Source organism: Papilio machaon, chromosome 13 (genome assembly GCF_912999745.1).
Source record: "Papilio machaon chromosome 13, ilPapMach1.1, whole genome shotgun sequence".
Classification (NCBI taxonomy): domain Eukaryota; kingdom Metazoa; phylum Arthropoda; class Insecta; order Lepidoptera; family Papilionidae; genus Papilio; species Papilio machaon.
The window spans coordinates 3470370-3492858 of record NC_059998.1 but is presented as its reverse complement, the minus strand read 5'-3'; the positions used below and the strand labels follow the sequence as shown (position 1 = coordinate 3492858).

Sequence of the window (22489 nt, the reverse complement as noted above, 5' to 3'; positions counted from 1 at the left end):
TTTCAGCTTCCTGAGAACTTCTATTAAGGCAAATCGTTCTCTACTTTTATATGGAACTTTGAAAATTGATTCTGATTTATCCCATCAGTTGTAGTACTGAACATTATCAACATTTCTAAATCTTGAATATGCCTTACATTTGATCTTATTTTACCCTTGTCTAAAAATGATTCGTTCATTTAGCTAATGATCGCCAATTGTTTTACTTAATGAATAAGGCTCTCTTTACAAGTCTAATTAATAACAACCAATTACCTATCTTCTATTAGACTGATTTTAGTAAGCAACAACACAGAAAGATGACACCTTAAATTAATTACCACATCTCAGTAATATTTATGATAAACAATAATAATTTAATGATAAATAATAAAAGTGAATGGATTTTGAAATAACTCATTTTACAGAACAATGAACATATTAATAAAATCACGTCTTTTCTATTATATTTGTTCTAACTAAACTCATTATACTGAACCTATTATCAAGGTAAAAGCCGATTGCTTCCATTAAGGTAAAAGAATAGATAATAAAAAGAGTTTGTCGGCTTTTTTTTTCATTTAATGGGCGCACCTCTCTTGGGAAGCTCTCTGATGCATAAAGTTATGAGCCGGGCTATGTAGAGAAAGTATTAAAGCGTTAGCAACGTACAAGACTTTATTCATAATATAATATAATTGAATGAATGTTTTAGTATCAAATAATGCTTAACCTTAACTCACTTCATGTAGGTTTGAAAATATAAATATTTGTCCTCCAAATCGATAATTCTACATTTTAGTAATCACACCATTTTTAAACTTGTCACCATTCACTCAATGCTTTAAATTTGAGTGTGGATAGATCACATTTGAATTAAAATTTCTTCTTATGTAATTTTTCCCACATCATGACCCTCCTATACTAATTTTATGCTCTTACTGGTGCTATATTAGTCTGAAATTACAAAATGGCAACAAATCTTTATTACCGACCTTCTAGTCCGTTACTAATAAATACTGTAAAAGTTTCGTTTACTGAACCGTAAAATTATATGAGTTAGTTAATCCTCTTTGTAGACGTGCGATGTGTAGAGCGCTGTTTTAGCAAAGCCATTTCACGTTTATACACAAGGTACTTTTGTAATCCCATCACAGACTGCACTTATAGTTGGAATACATCCAATTTTAATACTTACTTTAAATTGATGTGTTTATGAAAAGACTTAGTTGAAAAGGTAAACGTAGAATATCAAATCAATCAGATCTGGTTATCCTAAAATAGGAGCCATATTTTTTATCCTTCTTTACTCAGTCGGTCATCTTTAGTTTCAAAAATTACTAAACAAAAACAGAAGTTAATTGTGGTGATTAATCTTCGTGATTGGCCAACCAAAGTACTAATAGATAAAGCGTTTAATGAATTTATAGCTCTGTCTAAAAGTATAAGATTAAAACCTCAGGGAACGGTGTATTTTTTCATTAGAAAGAATCGTGAATCTGTAAGAGTTTACATATCAATCTTAATACACGTCAAAGTTTATTGTATTTAAGTCACTTTTGTTTTGTTTGGACTTTTTTAATCTTTGACGGCTTCCTTTTTATCAAGGGCAATAAATTCTATGAATTCAAAAGTGAGTAATATGCAAACGTTCCCTTACTTTCAAAACCCAGCAGCATCATTATGTAAATCTGAGGATATGTGCTCAGAATTTTAATAAAACTGCCCAATTATTTAAAGGAATAATGCATGAACCGTTTACCTAAATTAAAAGAAATGACTTAATTTAAAACATTAAGACTAAGGTAAAGTAATATAAAAAGAAAGATACGAGATTTCTATCTGTTGACGTTATTGTAAGCCGCGCAAATGCTTTCTTAGTTCCTTAAATAGAGTATTCTTTGTTAAATAACTAAAATCGAAAGACATTAATTTAAATGCTAAAACTTTTTTCTTTTTGTTACAGATAATAAAGCAACTCGCGTGTGTAAGCATCAAATAAGCGAACAATATAAAACACACATCTAATCTTTAGGGAACTTTATCTAAATTAATTTTTCTAGATTATTTAAAGTTTTGTAACACAGGTGAAAATAAAATAAGAAACATGAGGCTAAGGACCGACGGTGGATAGCATGACAAAGTCCGCTACAACGGCCTAATGGCACTAGTTCGCCGCATTCTAGGTGACGCTCAGGTAATATTAAATAAAGTTGAATGATACAAAATGTTTGCAACTCATGTATTCTAAAGAAAGGTACATGTTCCATAAATAGCTTAAGTTTTACTGTTTGCAGAAGTTTATTCATTCAATAGAATAACTAAAATACTGAGCACCAAATCAAAAAGTTAGCATCAGCCAATATGGCATAGATAATATTCATAAGCGGTACAGCCAGTCTATCGAGCTTTAATGGCAATAATAATAATAATAAAACTAAACTTATTAATTGAACGTGACGTTCAAAATACAGAATTACATTTTATATTTGATCTGAATCTATTTATAAAAATGCAAATATTTTAGGCGAAACTTCGCAAAATGGTGGACGAACAAGTATCAGTGGGCACAAGAGTGGAGGCAGAGGCAGAACCCGAGCCTGCCGACCCTCTCATCACACCGGCAAGCTCTGCCCTGGAGAGATCTGACTTAGATCCCAGACCCATACCGCCGGAACGACGTCTCCTCATTGGCACATTAGATAAGCCAAGGAATGGCTCCTTGAACGGAGATAAACAGGGTACATTAAACAGAACATCGAGAATAACCGTAAGAAATAGCAGGGATAATCCTTTTATTGGTTCGTATTCTTCAAAACTATTCTATTAGAACTTTACATTCTTCATACTGCAATATTATTGAGAACAGCCATAGTAAACTTTGAAGTTTCCATCAAATCATGAGATTTAAATCTGTGACTATTTTTAGATGATGACAATAAAGAAAATCAAGCAAACGGTAAACTGGAGTCACCAGTTAAATGGCCGACTCAAAACGGCAGCGACAGTGGCACTTACGCTGAAATAGGCAATGGAGGTACTAGCAATACTAGCGAGAGGAATATTCTTGATCCTGGTGATAGTTCAGAAGAAGAGGTGCCGTTACCTGAAGCAACATCTCCCGGAAGAAGTAGTGATGGTCCTGAACCGAGAGCTGATATCACCGCAAGTCTTGATGGAGGTTTCATATTTTAAAATATTTAACTATTCACCATTAATCAATAAATGTATTTTTAATTGCTATTAATTTCCAAGAAGAAGGGTATCTATTATTAAATAATTAAATACTGTAACCCTCTTACTTTGTTCTCAGTGACCAAATATTTTTATTTTACTTTGCATAAGAGTTATTAATATCTGTATAGACTTTGATATAAAATATATTATCAGGATCGGCATCGCCCGGAGGCCGGTCCGACCGATCCCGACAAGAAGAGGTACCCGCCTCTCCTGGAATGTTATCAGCCACACAAATCACTCGTAGATTGAGACAAGAAAACGAGCGCCTACAGGTAAACAAATATTACTAAATAAGAACAAATTATCTGTCTTTATTTAACATCACCACGTTTAACTATATTTGTAGCCTAACATGGTGATGTTACCTTATTGCAAAAGATCTTTAAATTTTTAATGTTACCATTGAGGTAATTAGTTTTGTTTGCTACTTGGTGATAGGCGGAGCTTACTCGCGTGCGACGGTTGCTAGTATCAGCGGCGGAGCGTGGCGAGGCTGGCAGCTCCCTGATGGAAAGGAGTAAAGGCGAGGGAACCGACGATGCGCCGACATTTGACCCACAACAACTAGAGAAGGAACTGCTTCTTGCCAGAGAAGCAGTTACCTGTAAGATCTTATTCCTTTACATTTTAGTCCAACGAATTGCTATCACAATTAGTGCGGGGTACATTGAACGCTTTTCATTATTTTTGAGTATATTTTTTAAGATACCTGTGTTACAATAAGTTACCTAAGATCGGGCTACCCAAAAGTCCGCAAATGAAAATAATGCTGAAAATAAATTGAAGTTATTAAGTTAATACATTTTATGTTAAGTTAAACGAAAAATTATAACTTTTCAATTTAAGCCTTGAAAGCGGATAAGAAGAGGTTGAAGGCCGAGAAATTTGATTTGCTAAACCAGATGAAACAGCTTTACGCTACGCTCGAAGATAAAGAAAAGGAGTTGCGAGACTTTATCAGGAATTATGAACAGGTGAATTATTTAGCTTATTCATTTATTTGGGGAAGCGATGTTTTTGTAATTTTTGGTCCATGTTTATCTTATATTATAGTACAGTAAATTTATTTAATCTATCATAAGATTTTTTATAAATATCTAGAATAAGATTTAAAAATGGTACGTTGCTTGATTTGATAGTTTTTTACCTTTTTTGTGGTATGTAAAATGTATACAATATATGCATTTCTTAGATGCGATCACGTGGCGGAGCATCATCTGCACTAGGAGCAGAACGTGCAGAGCGGGAGAGAGAGCGCGCGGCCCTACTTCGTCACGCTAGGGACGAGGCAGAGAGATCTCTCCAGCTTGCGGCAGCTCTCAATGCTAGGGATACGCAACTGCGTCATGCAAGGGAACAACTATTTGAGGTATGATACAGAGAACTACTGAGTTTCGGCTCAATCAAAAGGACACTTCATGTAAACTGAGGTAGGCTAATAACATAATTTTATTTACTCTAGGCTCGCAGGCAGTTACAAGCTGCTGGATGCTTGTCTGAGGGGGAGAGTGTGGCTTCCCTCGGGCTTGGTCCACCGATGATGCTCGGCGGTCCCTCGGGACTGCTGGGTGATAGAGGTAGCTGCAGCGCCGATTCTGGTGTCAGAGGTACATAAGTGATGTCTTGGAGAAACGAGTACAATGGCTTTAATGAGCATCTTTTAACTTAAAAAAATATTATTCACTTCAAAGTCAGTTTGTTAATAAATTTTATCATTGTTATTGATTGAGGACAGTTCACATAAGTAGCAATCATAGAGCTTTTGTTAGTGACAGGGAGCAGTGATGGCGGCGCGACGTCAGTCTGTGGCGGCAACTTATCAGACTCGACGGCGGAGGGCGTCCCGCCTTCTATTGACCCGTATGATACTGATGCAACATCGCTCGTCTCATCTGCTCATCATTATCAACGTATGTGATTTGTATTAAATTCTCTATTGTTCTTATACATATACTGACATCGTGTTAAATACATAAAGTGTAACAATTATAATTAGGAATGTTACTTCCATAGTGAGCACGCCTCGAGACTGCAGCCCAACGCTATCTCCGCATAACAGCGCCTCACCTTTCACTCGCTCCATTGACGCTGGCTCGCTTTCCAGGTTACTTTTACTACTTTTTTATTTGTAGTAGTTTTTATCTACGACGATAAATGAACAAACTCCCGTTAGAAGCCTGTGAATAAAATAATACGTGTTTATTGCAATTAGCTTCATTAATGTAATTAGGTCAGTAGAGCAGCTATCCAGTCCAGGTGACAGTGAGTCAGCTCTAGTAGGATTGCGCCCTCGCTCAGGCAAGACAAGCCGAGGTCGAGGCTCCGCTTGGGGGTCCATATCGCGTGTGTTCGCACGCAGCAGACATCGCACTAAATCAGGCAGCGCCGCTGTCAGTGGACACGAAAGCGGTGAGGGTCACTTTATGTTCAATAGCATTTGTTATTTATAGGCAAATTATTTTTACAATGGAAATAGAGAAATGTAGGTATCAGTGATTAGACAAATTGAAAGGACAAATAACTAATAATGATGTTGATGCATTCCAAATAGATTATACATACATCTATGTTTAATGAATGTAAAGGAAAAAAGAGAAATGTGCTTTGAGCGTGCTCTAAAGGAATTTGTACTCTCTTATCTCGGTGGCAGAAACTAATGAGTGATCGTTTTACTTTTATGGAATATAAAGAGCCAGTGTACGCCGGCACGGGCGGCAGTCGCGCATGGTCACCACTGGGCAGCGAGGCGGCGCTGCGTGAGGCGGCAGCATTGCCGCTAGCGCGGTGGCGGGCACCTGCCATCATCGCCTGGCTAGAGCTAGCGCTTGGCATGCCGCAGTACGCTGCCACCATCGCTGATAATGTCAAAAGTGGCAAGGTTAGTATTAATAGGACTTAATTACAAAAACATTCCAGGTACACAAAATAAAAACCCGCTTTTGGAAAAAATGACGCGATAAAGCGTCAAATAGTGTGTTCTGGTTGTTTCTAGATTCGTGCTTTGAATGGGCAGGTTTTGCTTGAGCTGACAGACACGGATCTGGAAGTGGGACTGGGCATTACGCAGCCGATGCACCGCAAGAAGCTGCGCCTGGCCATCGAGGAGCGCCGCCGACCAGACCTTGTCAGGAACCCCACCATTGGTCATCTCACTCACGCTTGGGTGGCCGCAGAATGGTTGCCGGATTTGGGTCTATCACAGGTTAGTCAGATGGTTTTAATTTTCCACCGAAAATTACTTTCTTGACAATTTTGTTTGGTTTGGATACGAAATTCATTTTAAATATGTATTAATATAGAACATTCTATTGACAGTACGCAGAATCTTTCCTGGCAAATCTCGTCGATGCCCGTATGTTGGATACGATCAGTAAAAAAGAGCTGGAAAAATATTTAGGAGTGACCAGAAAGTTCCATCAAGCATCCATCGTTCATGGCATTCATCTTTTACGAATAATGAAATATGATCGACAAGTAAGCTCGTCATAATTTGTGCCAAATCAATATACATAGTATAAAACAAAGTCGCTTTCGCTGTATGTCCGTATGTATGCTTAGATCTTTAAAACTACGCAACGGATTTTGACGCGGTTTTTTTTAATAGATAGAGTGATTCTTAAGGAAGGTTTGTATGTATAATAAATGCATAATATAGTAGAGAAACACTGATAAATTTAAAGTTTTCTAATGTGATGTCGTAAATAAGCACGTTTTTTTGCGCTTATATTGCAAACGCTGGCTGAACCCTACGAGATAGACCAAAATAATGTACTACAGTATTGTTCACCTTAAAAAGTTCAACAAAAAAGTCCGCGATGGTATATGTCTATCTCTTAGGGATAACCATTTTTATTCTTTTACGAAGTGATTTTAAACAATACAGCATTAATCCTTATCCATTTAAGTACCTTAAATAAATTGTGCATTTATTCTGTAGTAGGTATATTTTGCATTGCACCCGTGCGAAGCCGGGGCGGGTCGCTAGTTAAATATAAATAAATCTTGAAGTACATAAATTATTTTATTTTTAGGCTTTGGTTGTGAGGCGACATCAATGTGAGAATGTTGATGCCGATCCTTTAGTTTGGACCAACCAAAGATTTATACGTTGGGCTCATAATATTGATTTAGGAGAATTCGCTGATAATCTAAAAGGTAAACTTTAATACCATAATTGATACAACTTTAACAAAATTAAGAACCGATGCTAATATGAATTCTAAATAAAATGTAGATAGCGGTGTGCATGGCGGCTTAGTGGTTTTAGAGCCATCCTTTACTGGAGAAACAATGGCTACTGCATTGGGCATACCGCCGTCGAAGAGCATTATAAGAAGACATTTGGTGGCGGAGTTTGACGCCCTGATCATCCCAGCAAGGTATTTCTTTTCGCTCATTAGTACGCTAATTAATTCAATGGTCTTGAAAATAAAGCACTGCTTTTAAATTTTAATAATTTAATAACAGATTCCACAGCAATGCTCTATTTTCTTAATATAAAATTATTACCCATCCCAAAAAAGAAAAATTGTTAACTGAAACTAGAACATTTGCAGAAAATGATATTATTTGTTGCGTAATCGTTCTATTCCAACTTAATAATACAATTCTGGTCTCCTTATCGTTCAATTGAAAAGGAAAAATGTGCATTGCATGATAAAATGTAGTTGTCACAAAGTCACAGTCCCCTAGGTGAGCAACCTGTAGTTGATTATAATGTAAGGTGCAATCCTGCAGGTATACGATATTTTGCCAGGTGGAAGAACTGCAAGTGGAGGCTGCCCGAGCATCCATGTTGTCCACAAAACAAAGATAAATCTACGAAAATCAAAAAGCTTTCCTTCAGAAAATAAATTTCGCTTCGATGTCCAATTTCGAAAATTTGTACCTATATGTAAAAAATCCTATGTAACAAATTTTTGTAAAATTGCTATTTTTCCACACGAGAATATTTTTTTGCCAATATTTCGTAGGAACCTTCCACAAAGTATTTCGAAAGTCGAAATTTTTGATCGAATTCTATACGAGCGATGAAGACTGATAAAACCTAGGATTTGTGATTTGTAAGAAAAATGCCACGAAAATTTAACGTATCATCAAAAAGATACAGTTCATTTGTTTCTTCTGCATTTAATTACTTATCTAAAGCATCGCTGTCTTCTGTAACCCCCTATTCTCTTGCCGTAGTAAATATAAATATAGTTGTCAGAATTGATGTTATTCGAAACTTCGAATATTTAGTGCATATTAATTAACAAACAACTTAGCTGGTATTAACGTAAAAGCATTGAACGCTTCGTGTAAATGTTTTAGGGGTACTTCATACATAAATAATTCGGAAGGTTTAATTTTTATGAATAGTTGAAATTAAATTTAATTGATATTTATTATTATCAACTTAAACGACTTTCCTTTGTATATTCGAATAGAATTTAAATCGAAACCATTCATCGTAGTTACTTTATTTATTAGTACTAAACAATGTAACATAACTGTGTTTTGACATGTATACATTAGTGTTTAAAATTAAAAACGAAGTAATTTAGGTTCACTTGTAACACTACGCATTGACATTTAAATGTGAATAAAACCTCATAAAATATAAATATAACGGATGTCGAGCCAGTTTCTTTTGTAAATCATCACCTTTGTACTTGGCGGTCCTTGCATCGAGACAGAACGGTAACGATCATTTTATCGATACGTCATGAATGCCTCTGTCATCATCATTAGATCGCACTTTTTCGGGCTTTCTCCACTTTATCTCCATGAAACAGACTTTATTTCTTGTATTAAACATCGAGCATTTTATGTTCCTATTTATTTCTTATTTTCGAATACACTGACATGCTTGTCTACTTACTTTATACATTATACTTGTCCTAATTTTTATTCGTAATCACAGGGATTAGTACTGCATACATTGCTTTAAAATGTATTCAATGGAATCAGTACTTCTCTTTGGTTCTAGGATTTTTTGGTGTTCTATGTTTCTCTTAGATTATTATTTTTATCATCGTATTTGATCACAGTAAGCATGACTGGTATTATGTTCAAGCGCATCATGCTTTTGGTGTCTATGCCAAATATTTAAATGCCATCTAATGAAGTAATTTACTACTAAAAATATGGCGTTTAAGAAAACTCTCTTTGCAACGATAGTAACATGTGATAACTAAATGTTTAAAAATATGAGAAATAATGCATGTAATGCTTTCTGTGTTAGCAGATTCCTTAACTAGAGCCATATGATGACATAATATTATGAAACGTGTCTCTGCCTGGCTTTCGTTGAATGTCAATGTGACTGTTTTTTTCAATACCAATAATATTTCATACAAATTTTTATTCACAGGAACATGTTCGGACATCAAATCAGAATGTTAGGAAGACCCTTTTCTAGGTCTGTGGCTACAGGATTACCAGGCATTGATTTCACGGCAGACTCCAGAAGGCATAGTTTAAGAGTACGTAGTAGTTTTCATTATAAATTTTAAACAGATCCAGGTTGTTTATATGGAAAAAATTATTTCACAGGGATCAATATCTCGAGCATTGGGAGTGTTAAAGCCGAAACTAGATCGCACCTCGCCGTCGAGTTCTAGTGAAAGCTCAAGCGTTCTAAGCCTTAGTGGACAATCCTATCAGATGTCATATTCGCCACCTATAGGCGTAAGGACTTTGTCACAACTAAGCATGACTTACGCCCCGCCGCCAACGCTGCAGGAATATGAGCCGATTTACACGCCGCTCAGTTTGTATTCCCAGTCTAGCGTCTCTACTCGGGATAGTTCACAGAGATTGAATGACATCAAAGAAGGCGTTGGTATCACACACAGGTAAGATTTAATTAAGTATTATTTAAATTTATTACTTTCATCATACCGGTGAAATTACCCTTGTTTGATTATTGTAGATATGGTCAAAGAGCAGACCATGCTCATAGAGTAAGCTCTCCGCTGCCAGCGAAATCAATGGACGATACGGCGATCAAGCAAAAAAGACATCGGCGGGTAAAGAGCATTGGAGATATAAATGCGAGTAGTAAATCATCTGTTTAGATAATTCCTGTCAATTATACACTACATAATCAAGAATATTTAACATATTTTCATTTACCTTAAGCCTCATATTTATAGCAATATTCTGATTCACAAACTTGCATATCACATATTACGGAGCGCATCTTCGTAAACAGATAGACTGAGTTGAACATATTTATGTAACCAGTATTTACTCGAATTATGATACTCATTTTAATACGTCATGAAATAACAAACCCATTTTGAAAGCATACTATTAACAAATGAAAAAGTTTTTATTCAACTTACATGTTACGTCAAGAAAAAAGTTATAATCTTTTTAATTTGTCCCTCCTTTGATCTCATGAAAAATAACTATTTGATCTCATTAGGTGTTAAATGATGTGGGCGAAAAATAACACACATTGATATATCATTATAGATGCAATGAGCAATGTTATATTTTAGTCTGTTTACGAATATTTTAAATGTTTCCCTGGCATTGAGTGGCATGAAACGCACAATAAAATGGGAATCCTAATCAATAAAACGCTAAGGCTATCAATAATATCGGTTTGAAAGTATTCTTTGTTTATCGTAGCTACCAAAATGGGTTTGTTATATTCTGATTTATCTGATATTTGTAATTTACTTTAAAGCTCACTAAAATAATGAATTAAAACTTATGTACCTATTTTACTATATTACTTTACAATATTACACTGTATTTGATTGTCGAACACTGTGATATAATTGATTATTTCTACCTATGGTTTTTTTTTTTCGGCAAAAACTAGTAAAACATTTTAGAACTATATAAATCGAGCTTACTGGAATAAGATGTGTCTAGTTAAATTAATTCATTGTTTTTTTTTCTACTGAAAATGTGATGTTTTGTTTAAATTATTTTTAAGGTTATTTTGTCTCCCTTATTTATTTATTTATTTTTTGTGATAAGAAAGGTTACCATTAAATACATGATTTGCTTAAATTTCAAATAAACAGCATTTTATCTACGACATTTGTTTCATTTTTATCTTTTGCCTTTATTATAGAAAATAATATCTTTCGGATATTACAGGATACGATAAAATCTGACTAAGAGGATCTTTAGTAGTAGATAAGTAGATAATATAAATGGATAAAAAAGTAATCGATCGCAACACGACGCTGCTCTACGGAGCACAACACCCCGTCAGGAACGTAAATCGTCTAAAAAATAATACGAGCTCCGACATAGGAAAGATATTAATTTGAACCTAGGATGAAGTGGCGGATAGTAAACTAAATCTGCTGGACTACTTGAATATATTGCGTAAGTAAACATAAGAATTTATTATAAAATAGAGTATTCAAAAGACTACAAAAAGAATTCACTTACGTTAAGTATCTAGATTACCTAATTGATTTATTTTAAATGTAATGAGTTGTAAATTTTAATTAATTGGGTGACCTCAAAATACATATTCAATGGTTGTACGGTTTACCGGTTGTACATGAAGCCGGAGTGCGGTTTTTGTAGGTCACGAGCACTTCACCCACAGCCACTGACTCCCCACACTTGCATATGCAATTCGCTTTTCAACTACACGTTTTACCACCTTTCAATGTTGCATATAAATATCTGGTATATTAATAATTTGTAACTTAATATGACACCACACTATTCGGAAATAGTTTAAAAGTGGAATGCTCAGCACTTGGAACAAATAACATGATATAGAGAACAAATAAGGATGGCATATATGGATTTTTAAGTGACGACAAAGCTGTCAGGAAGTTCATAACTTCTTGATAAGTGTATATTCGACATTGCGTTTTAACTGTATTTCAACAAGTGGAAATTCCAAAAAGGTTTTATTTAACTAATATTTTAAATATATCTAAAACAATTGCATATGTAAACGTCATTATATGTAAATTTCAATTGGATTTAACGTAAATTTCAACTGGTTTTAATGTTTGGTTTGGTGGTTTTATGTAACAGGACATATTATATTATTTTTATATGAAAGAAATTATTGTGTATAAAATATTTCTACGCATATTATAAATTACGGTACATAGAACTCGTGTCGTCATCGCAGCTTGGGGAAAACCAACATTAAGCGTTGACACAAGAGCACGTTATTCATGTACAGTATAGATATTACTTTCAGTTTAAAACTCTTCCACACGATATTACGTGGTAATGAATTATGACATAGAGACACATGTATGTTGAAAAAAGTCTATTATCAAAGGGAAGTGCCTTTTGTGTAAAAGGAGTTTTCATTCGTCCTGGTTGTTTTTAAAAAAAAAAAAAAACTTGAGAGGTGTCAAGGGACACCCGGATGGAACGAAGTTCCTTTCGATTAATTAGTGAAGGAACCAATGTTTATTCTATGAATAAAAAACGTAAGTCTTCACAAGAAGTACATTTTATTTCTATGAATTTTCGTTATATATTGTCACGTCGATGCCATGGTGAAGTAGCGCTCATTCGTCGTTAACATACTTACTATAGCAAAAAGAGTCGTGACAACTTTTCGTAAGAATTTTTTCCGTCTAGCCCCATTTCACAACGCGCGATAAGGAACTTCGTTCCAAAAAGGATGATTCATGCTTCCAGCTTTTAAACTGTGGTGTCACTTCTGTGCTGATTCTTAAAACGTTGTAATGGTGTAGTTGAATACGAACAGAGTTTGTAATCTCTATTATTTCATTATGAAGACACATTAAAATACGATTTTTACTGGCCAGTTTTCGGAAATAGAAAGTGACTGTAAGTGGTATAAAATAATCAATACATTCTCGTTACCCTTTGAATGTTCTACAAGACCCATTAATACGCAGTTAACAATATATTGCTTTGAGGTAAACGTTATTATTAGAAAATTTAAAAGCATTTTGACGTTTAAAAGAGTGTTTAAACTTCACTGAAATAAAGTCTGTTTTGTTTCCGCCCTAAACCTTTAACGCTTCGGGGTAACTCGCGTTCTTTCATCTGAAGGGCACGTAGTGTTATGATTCACCGTTTCTAGGTACTTTTAAACGTCGAGCTTTTTAATTAAACAGCTAGGGGAGAAGCTGTGTTTGGCGTATAACAGGTGAGATTATGTTGGCAATTCATTGCCCCGGGGGTTGGTTTCAAGATATTAACGATGTAATCATTGAATTATGGACATCTGAATAGAAGAAGACATTAATTTAATTAAGTTTTTAATAGGGTATTAATATTAAATATTTAATAATGTATAGATAATAAAGTATTATGATACTACCACTAACTTTAAATGCGGTGAAAGTAAACAAGGGATCTTGTAAAGATCATAAAAGAAGAAGATAAAGAAACATTTAATTTCAATATTTTACGAGCAATAAAAAACTACAGTTTGGTTTTTTAGTCCCTCGTCAACGTCTAATGAACTTGTAACTAAGAAATCAGTTATGTAACAAACTAGATTTTGCCCATTACAAAGAAATAATTTTACAGTATAGGTGAAAACACCCAGTTAAATAAGATATCAACTAAAATGTAACAATATTTCACTGAGAAATACATTAAACTGTGAATAAAAAAATAATTTAGATTATTAGTTAAGACAAATTTCAGTTATGCAAAACATTTTCTCAGATCAGATTCCACAAATCATTAATTTATGAAATCTTCGCTAAGGAATTATTTGGAATCATTCCAGCCAATGAGTTTTACTATCGTTCAATGCGATCATAATATAAATTCCATCCGAGAGAAAGATTTTCTTGTTATTTTCTCCATCTGACGACAAACCTAGGAATTAACATTTTTGACTATTTAAAGTTTTGAGATTAAAGTAGTATAACAGTGACGCAATGTGCTTATGTGAGTTCTCCTTTATTAAACATAACTAAATTTAATAGGCTCTTTTATAAAATGTTTCCAAAAAAAAAGTGAGAAGAAAACAAAAGAAAACAAGTCTATTTATCAAAATTTTAATGTCACTTAATCTTAATTTCTTTGTTTTATTTTTCATCGTTCCTTACATTTTATATTCAACTCGTTTATTAAATACAAGAAACTTTAGTAAACTTTTATATAAATTTTAAGTAAACTAAGATGTTTAAAGCGACGTGCGCAAAACTGCTTTAAACTTCAACATTGCTATAAAGCGCTGAAAACTGCAGTAACTAGGGTTCTGTGTTGAGCTCCACGTAACTTATAACAAGTTATGAAATGTAAAGAACATTTGAACGTTACCTAACTAAGAGAAAGATACGAACAGCTTGAAGGGTCCGACTAGGAAAACTTTACAGTGTACACAGTTTTTGCTTGCACAGAAGCTGCTGGGATAATCCACAACAATCAGTATTTCATACAAATATTTTTTTTTAATTAGGAGAAAGAACCTAATTAAATAGTAGGAACCTAATTTAAGCGGCAATGAGGTTAAAAGATACACGCTTATTTTTCATACCTTTATTCTCCCTTAATCGCAAAAGTTCACGATTAAAAAGTCTATTTTGAGCTTCGCCCTTTGTACATTTTTGGCTGTAAATAAATCTTTTGACTAACCTAATAAAAAAGAACCTTATTCAATTATTTGGTCCGTTACATGCTATATTTAATACCTGTTTAATTATGTAAAATATCCGATAAATTCAAAGTTGTATTAAAATTTTTTGATGCTAAAATCAAAAGCGTCTAATAAAATGGAGTATTAAAATATAATGTTATTAACTTTATCTTAAAAATGTTAGTTTCATTGAATTTAAAAAAAAAATCATTCAAAAAAAAACTTAATTACATACTAAACTATAGCAATATAATAAATAAATAGTTACTAACCGACACCACTCCACTGCCGATACACATTATAGAAGCCTTTTATCTTAATTGACTTAAGAGAGTTGTGGTTTAAGCTAATATGTCATAGCTCTTCGTAATCCGTACTCTACAAAAGTTTGATTGTATCCTGTATGACCTTATACTGGCAAATTGTTAAGGCAACTGCTGTGCTTTAATCTTCCTTTGCTAGCACTCTCATTATCGAACCGTTGAGACTTAGTTTCTAATGTAATTAGTCGACTTACAATTGAAGTTAGAAATAAAATTATTCGTTAAAACTGTGAACGGCTTATCAGTTACTGAGTAAGTATTACATTATTTTATTCCAAACTTTTTACGCTCATCGTTTTCATATGGATTTTCAGTGTTAATTATAGTCAAAATAAATTATTTACTAAGACATCTTAAAATAAAGCATACGAATGAAATGGATACAGGGAAACAAATTACTGGAAAAAATTGCTCCGTGCTCTTATATGATGTATGTTCCTCTCACGTAGTTGAGAATTTACTGTCTAACGAAGTAAGTTACCTTCCAATACAAGTCATGAATGAAGCAAACATAAGTCTCTCAAGCTTAACTCATTTTTCAAGGTAAGACTAACGAGTCGAGGAATTTCATTTCTCTCCCGTCCTCGTGTTGGCGGAGATACAGTTTTTTTCGGAATAATATTTTTTTAATTTACTTATCTTACTTGTTACTAATCTTACTAATATTATAAATGCGAATGTTTAGATGGATGGATGGATGTTTGTTTAAAGGTATATTCAGCTCAACGGATCTCTATAAAATTTGGCACAGATATAGACCATAGTCTGGAAGATCACATAGATTACTTATTAGGTTTTTTAATTCCGCGCGGACGGAGTCGCGAGCGACAGCTAGTATAGTACAAAGAGAAATAGTTGTATTGAAACTTTATAACTATAATGTTTTTAGTTGATATTAATTTTATGGAGAAGAAATAAATTGATAAAAGATAAGTATTATACCATTGATATTAAACAAACTCTGTGGTACTTATATATCGAAACCAACACATTAAGTACCACAGACTAGACTTTCATATGAAAAAATGTAGTGGCAGTGAAGGTGTTAACTATGTTTACCCGTAGTGAATATTGAGGTCATAGTACTATGAATGTGTCGATACTGACGAGGGTGCGACGGTAAACTCGTTACCGCTGCGCCTTGAAATTGTTTGAACTGAATTATTGCTATTTGTCTATACAAGGAATACAAATTATTGCGTTTATTAAAAGTACACATTTAGTGCCTTGGGTTAGAAATATACAAAATAGCAAATATTTTTATGTTTTATTTTTATAGAACATAAATGGACTCCTTCAAGTTGTAATCAACGCCTATAAATAATGAGTCGGTAATATTCGCCATAAATAAAAACCTATTGTTGAATCAGTTTATGTGTGGCGACCCCTTGGACTTAAACTTGGTCACTTTTTTTTCACAGCCATGAAAGCTAGCCGGCTAATTTAAAAAAAATACGTGTAATAAAACTGAGATTTGAATTTATTTCTAATGATTTATCATGTCGCCAGTAATTGAGTGTTCCAAACGTATTTCTCCTCGGAGTGCAGTAATGGCAGAAACACCGCTCCTACATCAATAAGGACTTTGAGTAACTGCTGGTATAGGAGCCACTGACCACTCTGCACACTACTCCTACGTTTAATGTCACCTATACAGAAACAAATAATTTACTATTATCCATTTCTAAAGCGAAATAAATCTGTAAAGAACACAGTATTTAACATGTAAAAAAAAAATATCCAAAATCTATTGAAATAGTTATTTTATTCGTTTATTTGTTGAGCGTCTTTTGTTTTAAGCAAAAGTATTATTATACACGATTATTACTTTTTTTTAAATTTTAGATCATTAAACTCTGGTATCCTAAAAATAGCCTACAAAAATTTCATCAAAATCTGTCCAGAGATTTAATAAGGTAGGGTATAATCGTAGGTAAGATATTAGAATTTTATTTACTTAAGAGATGAATTAATTGAGTGAAGCATTTCTTAGATTTTTCAATATTCGAATATGTATAAAACATCAATATGAAATAAATCTTCCAAAACGGTAAAATTCTCGAGTTTTAAAACCTTACGCATACGGTCAATTCAAAAATGTTTAAAGCAAAAATATATATGCTTCCACTGAAAACACTTTTCAAGCTTTATTTTACTGCACTGTAGTAAAAGTTTTCATGGAGGTCAAAAATAGAGCAGTACCTTTGTTGAAAGTAAAAACAACGCTTATCATTTTTGATGTTACAACTCACCATACAACTCGAAAGCACTTAACATCTCAAAGTAAATATTACATTCTGTTTCTATAACTTGGTGACTTATTTACCTAAAATTAATAATTAGATTCAACGTAAAATGTATATTTTTTCAAACGTTTTTTATTCAAAAATTAATGTAATATTAATGTAAAAAACACACAACAGCAATAACAAAAACATGTAACTCTTTTTGCTCAAAGTATTATAAACATTATAATGCTACAATTATTAACAATTAAACAATTATTAAATATTACAATTCCTAATTTATAACTACAAAGAAACTTAATTTATATTTGTAGCCTGAAACCATATAAATAGTAAATATAATAATGTCCCTGTTTATGTAAAAGCTAACAAATAACCCCCTTCAGGGCTTTTATACCCCTGCTCTCAGAAGTTTAGAGCTTTTTTGCTTTCTTATCCCAACATTCAATTATAAACTGAAAAAATAATGCATTATTAATTATGTCCAGTTTTTTCGACTATCCAAATAACAAAGTTTCTTGAAAAGTTCTTTTTTCGTGACCGAATCGTGTCTAATTTTATATCAGACATATTGAAACCTTCTCCGCTTTGAAAGAACAAAACCAATAATTGTTATACTTTGTAATCGGAAGATACTAACTAAAATACGTTTTCATAAATTACGTTGATAAAAACTGAACTAGGTTTCTTTTTCATTTGTTTCTTTGTTGTGTAAATTTTGCAACAACAGCATCTTTGCTTGAAATTACACAATGGCGAAGACCTTGTGTGCAGTAACTAGGTCAGGGCTGCACGTGGCGGGCCCCTACCGTATTCGCATTCTTTTCTCATTTACATTACTTTAACTAAAAGTACCTACAATGTATGAAAATTTCTCTAAAGATACGAGACTGCTTATTCCAAGTTTCGTATCGTTAATGTACCTATAATGCGGGAATGTCAAAAGTTTAGCCTTTAGAAGAACTAAACATGAAACCGGGCATGAGTTTTTAAAATAATTTTGCCAGCAGAGAAAAATGATTATGCATTTATTAGGTAATTAGGTTTATTCATCTCATTTCATATTGAAGTAGAACTAGCTGTCGCCCGCAACTCCGTCTGCGCGCGGTTAAAACTTAATAGCGGTATGAAAAATAGATAGTAGCCGATTCTCCGACCTATTGAATATGAATATAACATTTAATAAAAATCGGTCAAGCCGTTTCCGAGTAGTATGGTCACTAACATTGTGACATGAGAATTTTATCTATAAGACTAGCTGTCGCCCGCGACTCCGTCCGCGCGCAGTTAAAAAAAAACTAAATGGGGGGGGGGGGTTATGAAAAATAGATGTTGGCCGAATCTCAGACCTACTGAATATGCTCACAAAATTTCATGAGACTCGGTCAAGCCGTTTGGCAGGAGTTCAAGTTCGAACCCCGTGACACGAGAATTTTACATAATAGACTAGCTGTCGCCCGCGACTCCGTCCGCGCGCAGTTAAAAAAAACTGAATGGGGGGGGGGGGGTTATGAAAAATTGATGTTGGCCGATTCTCAGACCTACTGAATATGCCCACAAAATTTCATGAGAATCGGTCAAGCCGTTTCGGAGGAGTTCAAGTTCGAACCCCGTGACACGAGATTTTATATATTAGACAAGCTGTCGCCCGCGACTCCGTCCGCGTGCAGTAAAAAAAAAATGAAAAATAGATGTTGGCCGATTCTCAGACCTACTGAATATCCGTTTCGGAGGAGTACGGGAACGAAAACTGCGACACGAGAATTTTATATAATACATAGATATACTGTATATATAAATTGGTAATTCGCAATAGCTTATTTGCATCTTTTAAATACTAAAGGCCTCTTCCACAATGTCCAAGTAAAGATCACTAGCTAACAAATAAACTAACTTTATACTTCTTGTCCAAATAGTTTGAGTTTCACAGTTCATACGAAGATTATGAAACACCGACGACGACTCTATTTGATATATAAGTTCCGAGGAGCTTATTCAGGACTTACTAGGACATAGTGAAACAGGCTCTCAGCGTAAAATATAAAATGTTATAATAACATTTTTTGAAGGACTAATATCGCAACTATGTCCATGGTATTCGAAACTCTTCAACGACTATATACAAAGGATATCTGGTCCGGAGGCAAAGGCTTTGCTACCGCGGTGAGTACTTTCACATAATATATACACCTTATTAGGCAAAGAAAATGCCATAAAAGGAATAAAATGCTAATCAACTGTAACCTACAACAAGGGTCTTGTGACAAGCGCTAGTGAGTTGTTATAATTTATTTAGACTTTTGCCCACCGGGTCAGATATCTATGACGGTCTATAGATATATTCTTAACTACATTACGAGTAAATGCGCCCACTGCTAATAAACAGTATAAAAAATATTGTTGTCTCAGTTCTTCCAATGGGAATGAGAGAGATGGCAATATGCTTTTCATAGTGTAAACCTATTCACTTGTAGGACAAATTGGAACAACTTCCCACATATATTATCTAGTTTGTTTACTAACATGTAAACTGTTTTCATTACTAAAGCAACGAAGATATATAGCTTAAATACACGTAACTCTTGCCTTCGCAAATAAAACGATGTGGTTCAACGTTCACAAACTAATGTACTACTAGTGAATAACTTGCGTCACTATCTACGGAAAGTAATAGACACGAGCATGTTGACATATAGTAATATTAGCAAAACTTATACACTATAATGTACATACCGATGTGATGTATGTACATACTTTAGCATCTAGACAAGATTAATTTTATTTTCTTCAGAGATCACAGAGGAGATGAAAGGGTAACCTTTTAGTGAGAACTTATTGAGTCGATTGAGACAAACTTTGTTACATTAAGAGAGATCTCACTAGTTCTCAATAGTTTAGATCTAAAAATTTAACCTTTTATGGCACTCTCTATTCTCCAGTTGAGATTTACGAGCCCTGAGGTTGTCAGAACAATAAGGTTATAACTAAAGACAACATAGTTGGCTCATTAGTATATTTGCATAAACAAGCATATATGTAAACATATTTGCGTCCCCATTGAAGTGTGATGTGTGATTATATATTGACATTGCTAACGATCTCTGTTAGAGTCTAACCAACCGCGGGATTGATGTGTATTTACGTAACTAGATCTATTAAACATTGTTATAATATTAGTTAATAATTATTACTATACTAGTTATTGCCCGAGGCTTCGTCTGCGCGGAATTGAAAAAAACGTAGGGAGTAGCCTATGTTCCGCCAGATTATGTTCTACATCTATACCAAATTTCATTAATATCCGTTGAGCCGTTTCGGAGATACCTTCAAACAAACATCCATCCAACTAAACATTCGCATTTATAATCTAATATATAAAATTCTCGTGTCACAGTTTTCGTCACCGTACTCCTCCGAAACGGCTTGACCGATTCTCATGAAATTTTGTGAGCATATTCAGCAGGTCTGAGAATCGGCCAACATCTATTTTTCATTTTTTTTTTAACTGCGAGCGGACGGTGTCTACTCGGAAACACTGAGACCGGCAATTTGTTCCAGTAATTATGTTAACAGTGATAGTATCAATCATAATAGTGATTGATAAATACTATTTATTAATCATATACTAAGACTAGCTGTCGCCCGCGACACCGTCCGCTCGCAGTTAAAAAAAGTTTAAGTTTTATGAAATGGTTTTTATACAAATAAATAAAGAAATAAAGAATATCCAGCACCCCAGGTCCCTGACCTTGATCATGTTAGGGGAACGAGAGGGCGGCATAGAGCCGACCATAAAAAAAAAAAAAAACACTTTATCGGTATAATACCGCTAAGATCTAAAACTAGTTATTTAAAAAATGATTTAATATTAATTATAACAACATTACAGAACTTCCGGTTTGACAGTTTAAGTGCACATACGTATTAAAGAGTGCTCCGAGCAAATTATTATCAAACAGTTGTAATATTTTATAAAACTACATCAAGTGCAAGGCACTCATAAAATAAGGACATAAAGTACCTACTCGAATAAATATGAAGACCGTGCGCTGCGTAAACTTTCACTAAAATAAGTGCAAATGTTATAGTGCTATTCTAACCTGCAAACAATAATTGACTGTCCAAGTGCAACATTTGAAGATGACACATTGAGTTCCGGTCCGTTCCGTTCGACACAGTTTATGTAACAAATATTGCCATTTAAAAAAAAAACTTCTACTAAATTATACCAACTTATATTAAAAATAAGAAAACAAAATCGATTACATATATTAATGATGGAGGAACAAATGCAATTACTATTTTTCAAAATGAAACAAGAAATGGACAAACAAACAGAAACCCTAAAATGTTCAATTACAAAAACAATATTAGATGAAATTCATATTAAATTGGAACCTCTAATAGAAGAAAATAAAAATTTAAAAACTGAAGTCAAACAATTAAAAGAAAAAATAAAACATTTGGAATTAAAGAAAAAAGAAAATAATTTGATATTCTACGGTTTTGAAGAAAATTCTGAAAACAATAATATAATCGAAATGATATCAAATACTTTAACTAACTCTGGCATCGAAATTAATAAAGTTGACTTAAATAAAGCTTTTAGAATTGGCAAATCAAAAGGTGTAACGCGCCCGATTCTAGTCAACCTGGTGAACGCATGGAAGAAAGACGAAATATTAAGGAAGAAAAAATATTTACCAAAAAACATATATGTCAACGAAGATTTCAGTAAAGAAACTTTGGAAAAAAGGCGGGAGCTCGCGGTACAACTAAAGGAGGAAAGAAAAAAGGGACGCATAGCATATATAAAATACGATAAACTAATTGTAAAAGATGATACGGGTTTATCACGCGACAAAAGGAAGAGAGAAGACTCCGTCTCACCAAGTACATCGAAAATTACTGAAAACACCAAACCAAAAGTTAACAAAATAAACGCTTTTGAAAGAATATATAGAAATAGATCAAACTCAATTCCAACCACAAATAAAGAATAGCAATTAACAGGAAGAGAAAACCGGAAGAACAGAACAAAACAACAAAAAACTTTGAACAAGACAAACCTTTTAACCTCAACTCCCCCAAGCCGGCTGGTCCCCGTGGGGGCTAATGACCAATCCCTTCCAGCTACTATGGAA

General features: G+C 33.8%; 1 protein-coding gene across 7 annotated transcripts in view; it reads left to right on the top strand.

Moving 5' to 3' along the window:
• LOC106717953 (kazrin) overlaps nucleotides 1-10570 on the top strand; it is a 28088-nt gene extending 17518 nt beyond the window's left edge. Inside the window, exons 2-20 of one of the 7 annotated variants that reach the window (XM_014511932.2) lie at nucleotides 1946-2176; nucleotides 2507-2780; nucleotides 2909-3160; nucleotides 3370-3491; nucleotides 3658-3823; nucleotides 4066-4193; nucleotides 4412-4588; nucleotides 4682-4826; nucleotides 4995-5129; nucleotides 5233-5323; nucleotides 5450-5628; nucleotides 5910-6097; nucleotides 6212-6421; nucleotides 6535-6693; nucleotides 7251-7374; nucleotides 7454-7598; nucleotides 9575-9686; nucleotides 9757-10058; nucleotides 10136-10570. In XM_014511932.2, the coding sequence (XP_014367418.1) occupies nucleotides 2141-2176; nucleotides 2507-2780; nucleotides 2909-3160; nucleotides 3370-3491; nucleotides 3658-3823; nucleotides 4066-4193; nucleotides 4412-4588; nucleotides 4682-4826; nucleotides 4995-5129; nucleotides 5233-5323; nucleotides 5450-5628; nucleotides 5910-6097; nucleotides 6212-6421; nucleotides 6535-6693; nucleotides 7251-7374; nucleotides 7454-7598; nucleotides 9575-9686; nucleotides 9757-10058; nucleotides 10136-10280 (3090 nt within the window). In that variant the 5' untranslated portion in view covers nucleotides 1946-2140 and the 3' untranslated portion in view covers nucleotides 10281-10570. Of the gene's footprint in view, nucleotides 1-1945; nucleotides 2177-2506; nucleotides 2781-2908; nucleotides 3161-3369; nucleotides 3492-3657; nucleotides 3824-4065; nucleotides 4194-4411; nucleotides 4589-4681; nucleotides 4827-4976; nucleotides 5130-5232; nucleotides 5324-5449; nucleotides 5629-5909; nucleotides 6098-6211; nucleotides 6422-6534; nucleotides 6694-7250; nucleotides 7375-7453; nucleotides 7599-7956; nucleotides 8398-9574; nucleotides 9687-9756; nucleotides 10059-10135 lie in introns of those variants that run through there. The other 6 variants (XM_014511931.2, XM_014511933.2, XM_014511930.2 and 3 more) reach the window with 6 other exon arrangements.
• The last annotated feature ends 11919 nt before the right edge of the window (nucleotides 10571-22489 follow it).